This window comes from Anopheles cruzii, chromosome 3 (genome assembly GCF_943734635.1).
Source record: "Anopheles cruzii chromosome 3, idAnoCruzAS_RS32_06, whole genome shotgun sequence".
In the NCBI taxonomy this organism is placed as follows: domain Eukaryota; kingdom Metazoa; phylum Arthropoda; class Insecta; order Diptera; family Culicidae; genus Anopheles; species Anopheles cruzii.
In genome coordinates, this window is record NC_069145.1 from 4,879,651 (window position 1) to 4,896,313 (window position 16,663).

The 16,663-nt window shown below is 51.9% G+C and overlaps 1 protein-coding gene across 1 annotated transcript in view; it reads left to right on the forward strand.

Annotated features, from left to right (window-relative positions):
- The window catches only part of LOC128275147 (furin-like protease 2), a 93,555-nt gene that overhangs the window by 67,492 nt on the left and 9,400 nt on the right, over positions 1-16,663 (forward strand). Inside the window, exons 5-9 of the mRNA XM_053013552.1 lie at positions 3,123-3,282; positions 6,762-7,065; positions 7,136-8,344; positions 8,414-8,601; positions 11,035-11,191. Coding sequence (XP_052869512.1) covers positions 3,123-3,282; positions 6,762-7,065; positions 7,136-8,344; positions 8,414-8,601; positions 11,035-11,191 — 2,018 coding nt within the window. The remainder of the gene's footprint in view (positions 1-3,122; positions 3,283-6,761; positions 7,066-7,135; positions 8,345-8,413; positions 8,602-11,034; positions 11,192-16,663) is intronic.

A 16,663-nucleotide genomic window follows, 5' to 3' on the forward strand; every position in this document is an offset into this window, starting at 1 on the left:
CCCAGAACCACACAAACAACTCGCGCGGCGGCACGTCAACGCGTCAAGCGCTTTTCTACGCCACAGACCACCAAAGTCGTCAAAGCTTCTTTCCCATTTTTGATCGTTCGTTAATCATTGTTATTGGGCGCAATATATGCAAAATCATGCCCACGTCCGTTGCACGTCTACACTCAAAGCCACTGTGTGCGCGTTGTGGCCATAAAATTCAATCGTTGCCACCCATTGATTGAGCCGATAAAAGGTGCCGAACGGCGGAACCAAGCATGAATTTGAGTGCGAAACATGAAAAGTATTTTTTAATTTACACACATTCATTCCTCTCTGTCTCTCTCTCTCTCTCTCTCGATCGACATGCGAAAACTTTGCAACCCACGTTTTTCTCGGAACAATTTCCTTTTCACGAATTCCGCTCCGTTCGATCTGTGCCCACCCCGACCCCACCGACGACCCTCCCGATCGATGGTTATTGGAGAACCGCCCCCGACGGGTGACGGGTTTTCTGGTAAAGTTTTCCGGCCGTGCTACGCGCCGGAATTTGTGCCAGAAAATCACTTTCACCAGCACCACCGCCCGGGCCGGGGAAAAATCGAACCTCGACCCGGAGGAAAAGCCTCGCCGTGAGTGGCGTGTGGCGCGTGAAAAACTTTTTCCACCCAATCCCATTCCTGGGTGGCGGTGGAAAATTGAAAGCAACCGTGGGACGGCGACGGCGACGAGGTGCATTTTAAGCGGTACTGATTTTTAGCTTATTACCATTCTGGCCGCACACGACCGCTCCGCCCCGCAGTGAAGGACCACCCGGCGGCCATACGGTGAAATAAATTTCATTTTGCCCTCGCGAACTCGAAACGAAAATTTGCATACAATATTAAGCGTTTCCAATATCGCCCCACTTTTGGCCGAGTTCTCGTCCCCGTGGGGGGGAGCTCCACATTGTACGGCGGCGATGTTGGTCCATATTTGCTGCCTCTGCGTGTGCCCGGTATCCTTTTGCCCGGTATTCCCGAGACGCTGACGCCTTCCGATCCAGATAAGAAGTCGAACGGAAAGTCGGCCCGGAACGGCCCGAAACGCGCAGGAGCACAGGACCACCGTGTCCGAAATGCACCCGCCCCGGGTTCGAAACATATTGTCCGACGTCCGAGGACGACGTCCGACGACGACGACGTGGTGCGAAAAGCCAAAACGTATCCAATAATACATTATTATGCTGCATAAATCATCAACGCTTGCGGCGACGGCGACCGAAGAAAGGATGCACTTTCTTTGCCCCGGGATACTCGCGGTGGGCCTCGGGTCCTTGGGCTTCCATACCGGCCAAGAGTGATGGCCTTTAATAGGCACCTTCGCTCAGATGTGCTGTGGCCACACAACAACGCCATCGCAATCATCATTAAAGGTCGGGCGTGGAAACAACTTCTTCATCGCCACGGCCGCCTCCGAGGACGAGGGCGAGTCCTTGTCCGAAACCACACACACACACGGACGCTGAGAGGCTGCCGGTTCGAAGGGGTCGTAATTATGAAAATTAATAGCGCTTGTGAGACTAATATTCGGCTGAGCCGTGCAATCGATTGCGGCGCAAGGAGAAGGCCGGATCCTATCCGGGGCGAGGTCCTTCAGGACAATTGGCCTGGCCTGGCGACGTATTGTCCTTCCGCCTCCGGATCCAATGGGGCTCGGTTTCAGCGTGGTCGTCGTCGGTCGTTCCAGGTGTGGGTTTCCACCGGACCGGACGTCGCGGCTCGGTAATTACCCGCTCGGAGCTGGACCATCCGTCCGTTCGTCCGCCCGACCGACCGACCGTCCGGCCGGGCCATGATTAAGTGTGTCGGTTTGCTGTGTGGCCCGTAACGGCTGTGCGCGGCGGCGGTGACACCGAGAACAACACACGATCACAGAGGGTGGCCATAGAGAAGGACATCGTTCCGGATGTTACGGAACGCTGGAACAACGGAACACGGAAGTGGCCTTCTTGTCGCCGGCGGCGGTGGTTTCAGAACGAGCCCTAACGAGCAGCACCCCCTCCCCGGTACAGGAAGGAATTCTGGTGCTTTATATGCAAAGTGTTGGCCTAAGAATGGCCGATTCCTGACGTTCGGTTTGTGTGTGTGTTGATTGAGTCTAATGTGATTCCCTGCCATTCCATTTGACCAACCCCCGTATGGTGTTTAATAAAAAGAGGAATCCTCTAGGCACAGTTTGGGGGCAATTCGATAACCCCTAACCCCGGGCGAGAAGAATGACGCTTGTGAATGATGATCGGCACCGCAGCATATTAATGATATTTCGTATCCGAACCCGGATCGGATTGAACGATTCCGAAGAGCAAGCTCCGCTTCCCGACGAATTAAAGGCATTTATATTGATGTACAAGAATCCCAACGAGTTCGGGATTCGTAGGCGGCCCACCGGCCGCCCAGTGACTTCTTTCGTTCAACTATTGATTTCGCTGGTGGAGGTCAGAAAAACTATGCGAATCAACTTTCATCTGGGGAAAGAAATTCATTAATAATGGCCTTCGGATTGATACTCCATCGCATTAACAATACATATTTATTGCTTACCAAAGGATGGCCCGTTGTTGTTGCTGGGTTCTGCCGACCCTATTGTCGATCGATCAAGCCGGGCGCCACGAATGACTGGGGAATCAAAGGATGATTCGGTTTTCTGTGTTCCTGGATAACAATGAAGCCGAAAGTGGTTTCGGACCTTCTCAGCATTCTTGCGATTGCGAAGCAAGAAAGGAAATCATCGTGGGCAAATCTGGCTCAAAAGCTTTAAAGGAATTCCCAAAGTCTCTGAATAGGAAGGTCCCGCCGACTGCCTGATTTAGCGGGATTCCAAGAACTGTTTCCAGCATCACCAACATTACTGCCATTCAACATAATGTTGGTGATGACGACGGCATTTATTTACATCGCAAAGCAGTTCTTGGAAAATAATTATAAATTAGTCAGTGGAACCTTCTATCCCAAGACGCTAGGAATACCTAAATGAGTATCTTTCTGTTTCTCCGTGACACGGCCAACTGACGAACTGTATAGAGAGCATTCCCTTTCTTCCAAAACACAACATTAACCACTTTTTCTGTTTTGTTTGCTTGGAATGCCCACCAGGATCCGGATGCTTCGTACGACATCAACAGCAACGACTCGGACCCGATGCCGCGCGATAACGGCGACAACAAGCACGGAACGCGGTGCGCCGGAGAAGTCGCGGCCGTCGCCTTCAACCAGTACTGCGGGGTCGGCGTGGCGTACAACGCGAGCATCGGCGGTAAGTTCCTGCGAGGGGCGTTGAATTAATTTTCCTCCTCTCACGACACGGCACGAGTCCTTTACCGTCGGCGTTCTGGGCTATCGAGTCGGCTATGGTTTTTTTTTGTTGGGCGGTCAGTGTAATATGATAAGTTTCATCGCCCATTTCGGTTTTTCACTCACGCGCGCCCCCCTCGACTCGATTCGTGAACAAAGGTTGTGTGGTGTGCACTAAAAAATCGGACCCCGCGGGTTGTGGATATGAAGGAGAAAGAAGTTGAAAAAAGGAAACCCTTCGTGGAATGGTTAATTGATTTCCACGATCGCGAGTTCGCTTTGTGGGATTTTCCTTTGAAGGCCACGTTGGCGTTGGTTGTTTCCCGGGCACACACGCTCCCCGGTGTGTTCCGGTGCTTCCGGCCAAAGGCGTGTGGCGTGTGTGGCGACTTACAGCAAAATCGGGTTTACATCTGCTACTCCATTGTCCGTTAAGCCTGTGGGTGGCCAGAAAGCCCCACAAATTACGTTCAGAATTTTTCAACTTTCCTTTTTTTTTTTTTTTTTTTGAGTGCTTTTTTATGTTGCGGACTCCTCTGCAGCGCAATCAATTCGCTCCGTGCTCAATATGATCGATCGGAGTCACTCGCATAAATTGGAAGCTCATCAAGCCATCAAGGAAGAAGGATTCGTTTATTTGTCGCCGGCCCCCCAAAAAACTAGCCCTTTTTTCGAGCGCACGGGCGCGGTCTCACAAGCAAACACACATTTTGAGTTGGGTCCCCGGGCGGGCGAAAGACAAACTCCCCGTCATCCATCAGCGCGCGCAAAAACGGCGGCAGCTGATGGAAGTGAGCAGAAGGAAAGCGCGAGCTTCACAAAGAAAAACGGGCAAAACTTTACGAAGGTAGATATCAAAGTTAGGTTTCTGTGTTTTTAATATTTTATAAGACCTCTCGGAACCGGCCGGCGGAAATAGAACTGAAAATGCACTCCCCACTTTTTTCCCACAGCTCTTTTTCGGACCCTTTTTTTTCTTGGTTGTGCGGACCTCGTTGTCTTGCGCCATCCATCATTGATCGTTGGCGCGCTGCTGGACGGCCACCAAGCTGCGCGTGTGTGTCGGCTTTTGTTGTGTGGACAGTAGCATGTGGGAAATCCTGTGGAGGACCACCAAACGGGGATTAAGCTGGCTAGGGCTTGGCACGTACCTTTGTGGCGAGAATTTTCCGCCAGACCACTAAATGGTCTTTTTCGGGACCAAATTATGGTGTTTCAACGATTCTTTTCAGAATCCTCCGTGAAAATCTGTAAAAATAAGCGATTCCTGCGATTCGCGTTTTACCAATAAACCTTCAACCTGCCGTGAATCCTCGATCTCGCGCAACCCTCGCGGCATTCGGCTCATTTTCGGTTCACTAAACAATTTATCAAACTAAGATCAGATTAACTTCAAGCAGCTCTCGCTCGGTCGGTCGGTGCAACCAATCGGTCGAAACATTCGTTTGAAAAAGGATCACCCGTCTCAATCACTTGATTGATCATTTTCACAAAGCGCGTTTGATTGAACTTTGAAAAGGGCTGCGTCTTTTAAGGGCCGCGTTCCCGTTGAACAAAACGAAGCGCTGAGTGAGGAAAATGATCGCCTAATTGGGAGTAAATATGAGCCATGGCGTCGTCTTAGACCCGGGCGGGGGGACGAAAGTATGAGCCAGAGCGGTTTCTTGGGGCTTCAACAAATTCTCGACACGTTCTGGAACCAGTTTAGCGAAGCGATTGAGTCATCCGAGAACGTCGGGAGGGTAAGCCGCCAGCTAAGCTATCAACAACTACACCGAGACGGCGTCACATGACAACACCACACTCTGTAATGTTTCACTCTTTTTTTGTCTATAACCGTGTGCGGCGGTGGCCCATATTGTTCAGCGAGCAGAGTTCGATTAACACGTTCCCGGCAAAGTATCATAAACAGGTTCGCAACTTCGCTTCGGCTTATAGTGCTCTGTAGTTTGGCAAAACCCGCGGGCGTACCGGCGGCCAATGGTTGTGGTCGCGGCGCCCAAAAGCGAAACCAGCACAACATCGCAGGCCATCATGAGAAGATTACACACTTTATGGCGACACCGTTCTCTGGTGTGCTTCTCTCGTCTTCGAGGCGATTCGGGTGTTGGGTGGTCGCAAAAGTGATGGCTGTTCTACTTTTTTGGTACAGTTTGAACCCTTAAAAGCCTGCAAGCTGCTTCCCCGAAGGATATTTTGACAATCGTGCACGCGCTGGCCCATTGGTGGTCGAGGACCTGAAAGCGGATCAAGTTTAGTGAATTTTTGTTCAAACGAACATTTAATGACTTTTTTTAAGTTTAAGTTAGGAAGCTTGAAGTTATCAGATTTACACACCAATATTCTTCGTCTTGCTTTGTAATAAATCAATTAAAGTAGATTTTATTATTTTTGAGCGTTTATAATAACGTGGTTTTTACATGTTTTCATATTCAAAATGCAGAGTTAAGGCTTAGAAACGCATGGTGAAGAATTCACAAGACATTATGTTGATTGATGTTGTTGATGATGATGTTGATTGATGATGTTGATGTTCTTTGGAGTATGTGGACTTCTAAATTTCATAGAATGAACCTGGACCAAAATAATACCCGAAGACTGTAGAAAAGGATCCAAAGAACCAGGATGTTTGGCAACACTGTCTGGGCGGAATGGTCTGCATTGCTGATACTGAACTTATTTGAACTTATTTGAAGCCTAAGTGGAATTTGGCTTGTTCTATGTTTTCAATTGACTAAAGTAAATTTTTCATCCTCGTGTTTCGTAAAATATTTTGCTTAATTTGACGCATACCACGTAACGCGTTCTCTGTTCTTGTCTAACCCATTTCATGAACCCTTTTGCGTTGACCCAACATTTGACCCGACGTCTACTACGTTCTTTCCCCCTCTTCACCGGTACGGCCACGACGACGGCACACAATATTTCGACCAATTTGCTGTGCCCCGTGCTCTGTTCCGAGAAGCGCCCTCGTTTCGGTCGCGCAAATTCTTTTGAATAGTCTCCCGTTGTCCCAGAGGCCACCACCACCATCACCCCTGTTGCTGTTGTTCGGATGGCGTGACCTCGGAAAATTCACACTGCCGCCGTCAGGGCACCCGCGTCCCTTTTCTTCTGCTCCATCCATCCGATCCCCGCAAAAGCGGAAACTCCGCGCGCGCGTGAAGTATTCGTCCGGGCGACCCGGGTTGGAAAGTGTCCTTTCGGTCACCCGCCGTAGGGGGGCTGTGCCAAAAGATGTCATAACTCGTAACGAATTTATTTTTATCGCTCCCAAACCGGAAGCACCACGTCCGAGGGGGGCGCTCGGGTTGTGAAAAGGAGAACGCGAAATTTGTGTGTGACCCTTTTTTTCTCCGCGTCATCCATCCTTTCTCCTTGCTGTCTCGTCGGATCGCGCCTCATCGAATTATGCTGAAATTTTCGTTCCATTCCACGCAGGTGTGCGCATGCTGGACGGGACGGTGAACGACGCGGTGGAAGCGAAGGCGCTCGGGTTGAACCCGGATCACATCGACATCTACAGTGCGTCGTGGGGTCCCGAGGACGACGGATCGACTGTGGACGGGCCGGGACCGTTGGCGCGCCGTGCCTTCATCTTTGGCGTCACGAGCGGGCGGCAGGGCAAGGGTTCGATCTTCATCTGGGCGTCCGGGAACGGGGGCCGGTACACGGACAGCTGCAACTGCGACGGCTACACCAACTCCATCTTCACGCTCTCCATCTCCAGTGCGACCCAGGGCGGGTAAGTGTCCCCGTGTGGTGTGGCCTTCTCGGGTCCTAATGTTTCGTGGTTCTTCCGTTCTTCGTTACAGCTACAAACCTTGGTACCTGGAGGAGTGCTCGTCGACCCTGGCGACAACCTACAGCTCGGGAACGCCCGGGCACGACAAGAGTGTGGCCACCGTCGACATGGATGGCTCGTTGCGGCCCGATCGGATCTGCACGGTGGAGCACACCGGAACGTCCGCATCTGCCCCGCTGGCCGCCGGCATCTCGGCACTCGCCCTCGAGGCAAACCCATCGCTGACGTGGCGTGACATGCAGTACCTGGTGGTGCTGACGTCCCGCTCGGAGCCCCTCGAGAAGGAACCGGGCTGGATACTGAACGGCGTCAAGCGGAAGGTGAGCCACAAGTTCGGCTACGGGCTGATGGATGCCGGCGCGATGGTCAGCCTGGCGGAGCAGTGGACGTCCGTGCCGTCGCAGCACATCTGCAAGTCGCGCGAGATCAACGAGGATCGCTCGATCGAGGTGTCCGTCGGCTACACACTCCAGACGCACATGGACGTGAACGGGTGCGCGGGCACCGTGAACGAGGTCCGCTTCCTCGAACACGTCCAGTGCAAGATCACGCTTCGGTTCTTCCCGCGCGGCAACCTACGCATCCTGCTGACCTCGCCGATGGGCACCACGTCGACGTTGCTGTTCGAGCGACCGCGCGACATCACCAAGTCCAACTTTGACGACTGGCCGTTCCTGAGCGTCCACTTCTGGGGCGAACGGGCCGAGGGTCGCTGGACGCTGCAGATCCTGAACGGGGGGCCACGGCGCGTCAGCCAGGCCGGCATCCTGTCCAAGTGGCAGCTCATCTTCTACGGCACCCAAACGAACCCGATCCGCCTCAAGTCGGAAGGAGGCGGAACGCGCAGCGGAACGGCAGCCGGATACGCGGCAGCGGCCGGTCTACCGAACCCGTTCGTGTTCCCGACCGAGACGGACCAACAGTCGGCCGGACTAGGTGCGGCCGGAGCCGCCGGCGGCGCCTACTACCAGTCGTCGGATCTGTACAGCAACTTTATGAACTTCCCGAACCTGTTCAGTGGGGCGGGCAGCGGCATCGACCAGACGGTGGCGACACTGAACGGCCATAACATCCCGACGGCCCAGCGCGAGAACGTGATGGCCGACTCGAACAACAAGCTCGTGGTGCTGCACGACTGCGACCCGGAGTGTGACCAGCAGGGCTGCTACGGCCGGGGACCGACGCAGTGTGTCGCCTGCAAGCACTACCGGCTGGACAAGTAAGCCCCCCTCGTGGCCACGTGCCCGCAACACACTCGCTAACCCCCCGCTTTCTGTGTCCATTGCAGCACGTGCGTCAGCCGGTGTCCACCGCGAAGCTTCCCCAACCAGGGCGGTGTCTGCTGGCCGTGTCACGAGTCGTGCGAAACGTGTGCCGGCGCCGGCCAGGACAGCTGCCTCACGTGCGCCCCGGCCCACCTCTACGTCACCGATCTGGCCGTCTGCCTGCAGGTCTGCCCGGAAGGGTACTACGAAAGTAAGTGTGCGAGATGAGCACCGCACCCGCGGCCCCGGAGGTTCCGGCCGATCGATTAGCTTCAGCCTCAGATGGGTTGTGGGCCGATTTAATTATGAAACACCGCCTTCACGGGCGGGCGGACGGGGCGGGGACATCGTTTTTGGTGTCAGGAATGTCGGAATACACTCAAACAATCGTTCACCCCCACGGGCCTCCCGATTTGAGGCCGAACACGGCGAACGGAACGGAAGGTTCGAGAAATGTTTGTCGTGTTCTGAATATCTCAAACCCCGCGGCCTCAGGCACCCTAACGTGGAGGTCGTCACCAGTCGGGGGTCCGAGTTTGGGTTTTTGGGAAATTCTCAGACGCGGCCCGAAAACACGCGCACCGTTCAAAGCGAATTTGTCGCCCTCGGGGTACGGGTCGAACCCGGGGGCAAGGACGGGCCGAAGTGTATAAATTTAAAGCCGAATACTTTCGAACAACACGGAGCCCGGGGGCGCTAGAGAGAGCGATGGGACAGGATGTTTCCATTCCCTCGGAGAAAGGAAGGGAGGACGTGATTGGATGGCGCGCACTAGATGTGTGTTCTTCAGCCCACTGGGGTGTGCGTTGAGTCAACAAACACAACATGGTGCCGGGCGGCCACTAAGACCCCCCGGTTCCGGGCCCGCTCGGAAGATGATCGGACTCGGATGCGAGCACTGCGCTGTAATTTGTTTTAATTATGTTTGTTTGTCATTTATAATTATTAATTTTAATGCTTGCCGGAGCGGAGGACACTATTTGATTGGCTGGCGGCGGCGGCGGCCCACAATGTTTGCGCTTCGAAAGCTTGGCCTTGGCCCCGATCCTCCGCGCCTCCGTGTCCCTTGCTGTTTGTTTGCTGTGCGGTGATTTTTCTACACCCCACACACAGACAGACACACACCGGTGTTTACGCGTAACGATGTTTGATGTTCGTCCTGCTCCGTGCGGGACCCGCGAGAGAGCGCCGTGATTTTCCAATGCTACGGAAGACGCTCGGTCGATTGGGTCTCGGGCAAATACTAAGTGCTGCCGTAGGCGCTCCTCTATAGCGCGTGGCTTCGAGAATGTTTGTGTTTGGTCTCGCCTAAAGACGCCGCTCTGCGTAGCATTTTTAATCCGCAAACAAACAGTTAGCGGTTATACTTGTTGCTTCCGAGAACGCGGGGCGTACCTGTGCCACCGGGACGGTCGTTTGCGTCGTGGCTCTGGTGGTGGTTAGATTTCCAGTAATTGTGCCAATGTGCGCGTGCGTGTCGAGCCCCATTAGGAGCGATGGTTTTGGAATCGTTAAGGTACGGAACGCTCCGTTCGCCGGGTACTTCAAGGCAAATGCGCCACGGTGACGGTCGATACGTAAGTGAGTGAGCTCTCAGAGCTAGGTGCCGATAAGTTTTGTGATATTTTAAGATACTAAACTTTTATTCGCTTGATCGTTAGCACAGAAACTTGTGACGTTACAGTTTTGAGGTCTATAAGCAATCGCTCCTTGACCAGATCTTTGTCTAGCATATTAAAAAGATATTTGAGGTATGGCCTTCAATACATTCTTAGTTTCGGCTCCCGTTTCAACTGGTGACTCTGAAAGGTGTCCTCGGAACGGCCTCTTGAGTTAAGCGAGTAGGCAGAAGTGTCATTATTTTTTGGCCACAGCAGTAGCTTCGTTACTTACAAGCCCACCAACGAATCCCCGAACACATCCTGCCCTCCCGTGTCAAAGCCACCACCAACTTTCCAATTCAATTCCGATGGTCGCGACGCACTTTTCGGCGTGCCGCCGCCAAGCGAAATTCGAGCCCATTGCTCCCCCGAAAGTCACTGCGCGGCGTTGCAGGGAGGATTTTATTTACCTTTGAAAGGACTCGCACGGGCTCTGCGCCATAGCAGCCAAGTCCGCCGGAACACGAAATCGAAATCGTTTTGGTGTGTGATAATGACAGCGAAGGAAATTAGCAGTGAAAACTGTCTTTGATCTCTGTTCGCCCCCCAGTTCGGTTCGTAGGCGGATTCGTAAGCGCCTGGAACAACAGGAAGGCCTCGCCTTGCCGACCTCCGTCAGTGGCACGCAAATTCAATTATCATATCAAATCTGTGGCACCCGAATGTGGCCGGCAGACAGGGAGTAGAAGTTTACCGGTGGTCAGACCGGGAACAGGAAAAACTAGCCTGAGCTAGATCCGGGTTCTTCGGGAACACACAAACACATGTTGTTGGTTGAGAACATATTTTTGATGCTAAAACTTTGCTTGCTGCTGCAGCGTCAAATCTGCTGACGAGCGGACGAAAAATGGGACCCGTGGAGCAAGTTGGTCATTTGCTTTAATTTAACACTGTTTACTTTAACGAAGCGGCCACCCCAAAATCCGGCGCCTGAACCCCAGTTAACTAACCATCTCTCGCTCGCTCTCTCTCTCTCGCCGTAGACTACGATAATCGAACGTGTGTGCCGTGCGAAGCGAACTGTGCATCCTGCCAGGACCGGCCCGATTACTGCACGAGCTGTGATCATCATTTAGTTATGCATGAGCACCGATGCTACGCCGCCTGCCCGAAGAACACCTACGAAACGGAGGATTACAAGTAAGTATATGGTGCGCTGGCTGGTCGGTGGGCTCGGCGTTTGTTTCCAACTCCGGCGGTCGAGAGCGTGTCGGACACATCCGTGTAGAACAACACGGCGGCAGCCACCGGTCGTGGGCTCGGTCTCGGGTCTCGGACCAGAGCTAGAGACAGCGTTGACTACAATAATATTTGGAGCGCCCAGCAGCACCAGGGTGGTTTGTTGTGGTCGTCCGGCTCCGGGAAGTCTCTAATCTCTCGGACTTAAGCGGCTCCGGAGTTCGGTGGTAAAAGTATTGCGTCCCCCTAGCGTGTTGTATTTTTTGCCCCCCAACACACCGAACATTGTCCGATGGGCGGTGAACCGACCGACAGGTAGTGGTCCTGGACAGAGTTTCCAAGTAGCCGTAAGAACCTGCTGTGCACGCACTGGCCGGCCGGTCGGCCCTCAGGTTACAACAAGTATTACTTTTCGGTATTAGCACATAACCCCGTCCGAAGTGAGTGGGCACTGAAGAGCGATGTCTTCATCTCTATATGTGTAAACAAAAAGGGCCCCGACTCTCTGTCCGGGCTCTGGTGGTCTCTTCGATTGAACCTCAGTCTCAGGTAGGCGCCCAAGGATTCGCCCGTAATCCGCACCCGGCGTAGCTTTGCGCTCCGGTGTCTACCAAGTTTCCCGGCCCGGCGAACACGACGGCGCTCGATGTTTGTCTTGTGCCCCTATCGAAGCCCCTTCTTCGGTCTGGCTTCTCGAGCCAAATCGATCGCATTCTATATTCATTAGGAGGCGCGCGCGCCCCCCCGTTCATTGGCCCCGGCATTAGGACGTTGTTCAACAGCGTGTAAACAGCACCACCGACACCGACCGACCGGTGACGATTCTTCTAAATTTGCACACGATTATCGAGAACGGTTGCTGACAGTCCGCTTCGGAAAGTGGACACGGCCACCAATTGGGGGGGCGACAGTCCGGGAACGGCAAATTGAAAACAAGATAAGCAATCATTTAATATTCCGTTCAAGACGTTCCACTTCACCCTGCTGTGCTCTGGATTCGTTCCGCTCCGGATGGAGTTTGATGAAATTTTTTGCTCCCTTTTTTTCTCCATCCGCGCGGCCACATTGCTGCAAGGTTTTTCCGTACCCGGCGCAACGACCGGGGTCGTCCCCTCCGAGTTTCTCGTCAATTGCTCTTCGGGGGGAAATGTTTCGGTTATTTTATGAATAAAATTTTATTGCATCGTTGTGTGTCCCACCCGCCGCCGCCGCCGCCGAAAGTGGAACACTGAACGCGTGTGATGGAACTTGTTCCGGGATTCGTACCGGGTCCTTCTTTGCCGTCGTCATCGGGGAGGGCAAGAGGATGCTTTGACACCTCATTTTATTTCGGAGCGCGCCAGAGAGAGAGAGAGAAGGTGTAACGATTGTAAAAATAATGCTTACGCCCGCACGACGCTACACACAATAAACAAGTGTCAGCGGCACGTCGTTTGGTTTTAACGGCGGCCCCGTCCCGTGTGTGTACGTAGAATCATCTGGCGACTCAGCAGCATCCGGTGGCGGGCGGGCAGCTTATCGGAAGCGATTGAAACAATCGTCCCACGGGGCTGCCCTCCGCACACCGTTGCTTCCGGTCCGTGATGGATTGGCCAGGTTAGGTGCCAGTTTTGTTGCTGTGGAAAGCATAAAACTGTTAGTCGAAGTTCATTAATTTGGGTTGTAACAATGAATGTTAGAAGAAGACAAGGCAGGGCAGGTCCGATGCGAAAATGTCGTTCATTTCAGTCTACAAGTGACAGCAAGAGCAGCGAGAGTGTCTAGTATTCATTGTTTTTCAACATTTTGACTGTACAGACTACTCCTCTAATTACTATAGAACAGAATTTTAAGCGATAGACCGATTCATTTGACTTCACCTTTTTCTAAAAAACGGATCTATCAAGTGATTAGATTTTAAAATACCGATTACTGCACTCTTAAAACGTCAAACTTAACTCTGAAAATTGTTAATATTTAGTAAAAACTTTGATATTTACTAAATGGGAAGCTGGACTCTTGCAGAAAATTGGAAAATATTATGATAATCGATGATAATCGATTAAAATATCGATGGCGGTCAAATTAAAGCTGAAAACTTGGACGTTGAATGTTGGTTTCAACAAGACGGCGCTACGCGCCATATAGCGACAGTCTTCATATTCCATTTAAAGGCAGCAGCTAATCCAATTTCTCCTTTAAGATGCATGTGGCGATCTCAGCAAGCGGAGGAAAAACAAACCCAATCTCATTCACCGCTCCAAAACCTTAACAAAAGCCTAGAAAGCTCTAGACACGGAATGATGATATAGAAAGTGACAACGAAGCTAGTCAGTCGCTCCTGAACACCTAACATTTCCTTATACATTGCCTAATTACTGAAGATCGTTTGCTAACGATCCTTTTAGGTAACGAATGTTACGTGAACGTTAAATACAAATTAAAGAACTACCATATTACCAGAACCCTTCCACAAATAAAGTAACAAACTTTGAGAGACGCAAAGCGTGGCTAAAACTTTAACAAGGACGCCTAATCTCCGCGTCGCTATCGGATTAACCCATCCGTCCGTGTAAATCTGCTCGTCCCGCTGTAAATCTGCTCCACGCGAAGGGTGGATTGAGTTTGAATGTTTAATCCCAATGGATCCCGTTTACGCTTTCGCATGCCATTCGACGTGCCCGATAAATGCTGCATTTGTGACCATTTCGCGCCAGATTGTTGAATCTCAGATTGCCCAGAGTTCGGCGTTTGTTACGTTCCTGGTGCTGCGGTGCTGAGGTGGATATGGCCACCGGACGGCCGGATGTTCCATTAGGAGCGGCGCTCGATTGAATTCGTCATATTTATTTTCCCAACCACGAGGTTGCTGGCTGGCAACTATCGAAGAATTGTGACCTCCCGACTTCCCAAAGGCCGCCGGGGTGAGGTCGGGCGCGCACCCTTAACGCACACCAGTTTGTTCACTTTTGCCCTCCATTTATCCCCAGGGGAGTCATTCGCGGATTATCATTGAGAAGGCGATTTGGTCGATTTTTGTGGCAAACGAAAAGTAAAGAACGAAAGTCCGGAAATGGAGAGCGCGGGTTCGAAAACGGTTTGACGCCGTGCCAATTTTCGTTCGCCTCACTACGGACGGGGCCCGTTCGGGGCGTTCTTCTTCACTTCGGTGACCCACAAGACACAACACAATGTCCAAACATTGTATTGTGGCTGAAAAGCGCTGATTCCTCGTTGTCGATTTTTCCGTCCGCGTCAGCAGTCGTTGCGCGCCTCTCTCTGTGTGTGTGTAACCTGCCCCGGATCGATTCGTTTCTCGAATCCTTTTGTTGTGTCACTGTGTGGTGGTTGGCTGTGGCGCCCATCCGTTAGCGATGTTCGGTGCTCCGGCGCGATCGCTGCTGTCAACGGCACCGAAGAAAAACCGGAAACGCGCGGTTTATTCGCGCTGGACAAAGAACCGGGTGAAATAATATTATTTTAGCAAACCAATTCCGCTCGCTCGCCGGGTCGTCGCTGTCGCTGATCGGCCAATTGCTTTTGTGGCATTTTTTCCCGATACCCTCTCGCTCGCGGTTGGGTTGAGCGCTAAAAAGTGGGTGGAAAAATAAAACCACAAACACAGGATTCGACGTTATCTGCAGCTGTGTAACCGAGGGCTGGCCCTCCTCCTCCGAGGAGGAGGACCGAAAGGCGGCGGCCACTAACAGAGACGGCGTTCAAAGGGATCCGTTCACCGTTTCTTCTTCGCCGGACGCCGGAGCTCGGAGCACAAAAGTTTCAAAAGCAAACTGTACAAACTGACTGGCAAATAACCATTCGCGCGGACGGAGCGGACGGGTTTGATGCAAAATATTTGTTTGAAGAATACTCTCCACGACGACAACTGACGGCCCAGCGAGGGACGACGATTCGATGATGCGACGATGAGCAACGACTGATGATTCCGTGTCGTTGTCGTTAACATTCATTCATTTGGCATTCATCTACGACGATGACGACGACGACGGCGATTGCTCTTGACAAGACTTTCGAGAACGGGTCACAAAAACAACACAGGTTCGCTCGATGAAAGGATAATTTATTGCTTTTTAGTGGCTTGTCGAACAGTTTTCAATCATTTGTTTCGGCTCCTCCACTCTGGCGCGCCTGAAGTCGTTGATTGGCTCACGGGGCCCACAGTGGACTGTTTGTTCATTGTGTTGCCAGTTATGCTTTCGTTTGCATCAAATTTGTTCGCATTCTCCAGCTATAGTTGTGGGAAAAATATGGCTCAGCATTGCTCATTCGATTTATTTGAATGTTTCCAATTTTTTACACCCTGGGGTTGGCTTTCGCCAGCCATCAGCACAATGCGAGTGTATTTTTGATTAAAATTTCTTACCTTTAAATTAAAGCCTTATCTAAGTCTTACAGCATTTTTGACCATCGGTTCCAGTGTTCTTTTTGAGCTTTCGTTTATTGTTTATTGATGAAAACAAAACATCAAAGCAAGGGAAAATTTCGATGATGACTGAAAATTGGGTTAAGAATGCCCGAGAGGTCGACTGGAACGGCCTTTCTGAATCGTTGCTTCCGACGGACAGCACAGGCTGTCTCTGCAAATAAAGTTTTTTCGGGTGAGCCTCCAGAACCTCAACTCCAGGAACCCGATTAAGTTCGTTTCAACAATCAGCAACATTCAACATTTTTCGTGCCTTATTTTGTAGCGTGATGCCGATTCCGTGGCCATCATCAGCCATTTATCAAGTAAGCCGGTTTTCAGACTGACCCCAATCCTGCTTTTAATTTTCGAATCAATTAATGGTCCAAATAGTTACCGAAATCAACGCTACGAAAACGATTCTCTTAGTGTCTTAGTCTGAGATGCCACAAACATTCGACTGTTCCGATGGATTTGATCACGAATATTCTCGACCTACACAAGACGTCTCGTTTTGGAGCAGAGAAGCTCGCATCTTTTTTGTGGATGCTTCGCGTTCGACTCAAAAACCCGCAGAATGCATCGGCCAAAACGTCATCCGTAAAGTACTCCCTCGAGGCTATGTACCCTAACACATTGTTTGCCCTCGATGGACAGCACATTTAACATTGTTCAACTTCATCTCGCACCTGGCTCCTTCTGGCTTGCGATTCCCTTCCGAAAACCCCCCCCACACACACACAGGAGGCACAGGGCGCCCAGCTGGCGTTAATGTTGCACACCAAATGCGCTTCTTCTTGCGCTGACGCTACGGCGTGTCGGCGGGAAGTGGGCTAATGGACGCCCTCGGGCGGCCACCAAAGAACACTCCTTCGCTTGGGATGACGAGAAAAATGTCCTCTCCTGTGCGCCCCGTGACTTCCTTGTGCCGTGCCACCGCCAACGGGCGACGTGGGGTCATAAAAATTGAAAATAAAATTTCACGCTTCTTGCACTCTCACTCGCCGCCGCACACGGATTCGGAGCGCAGG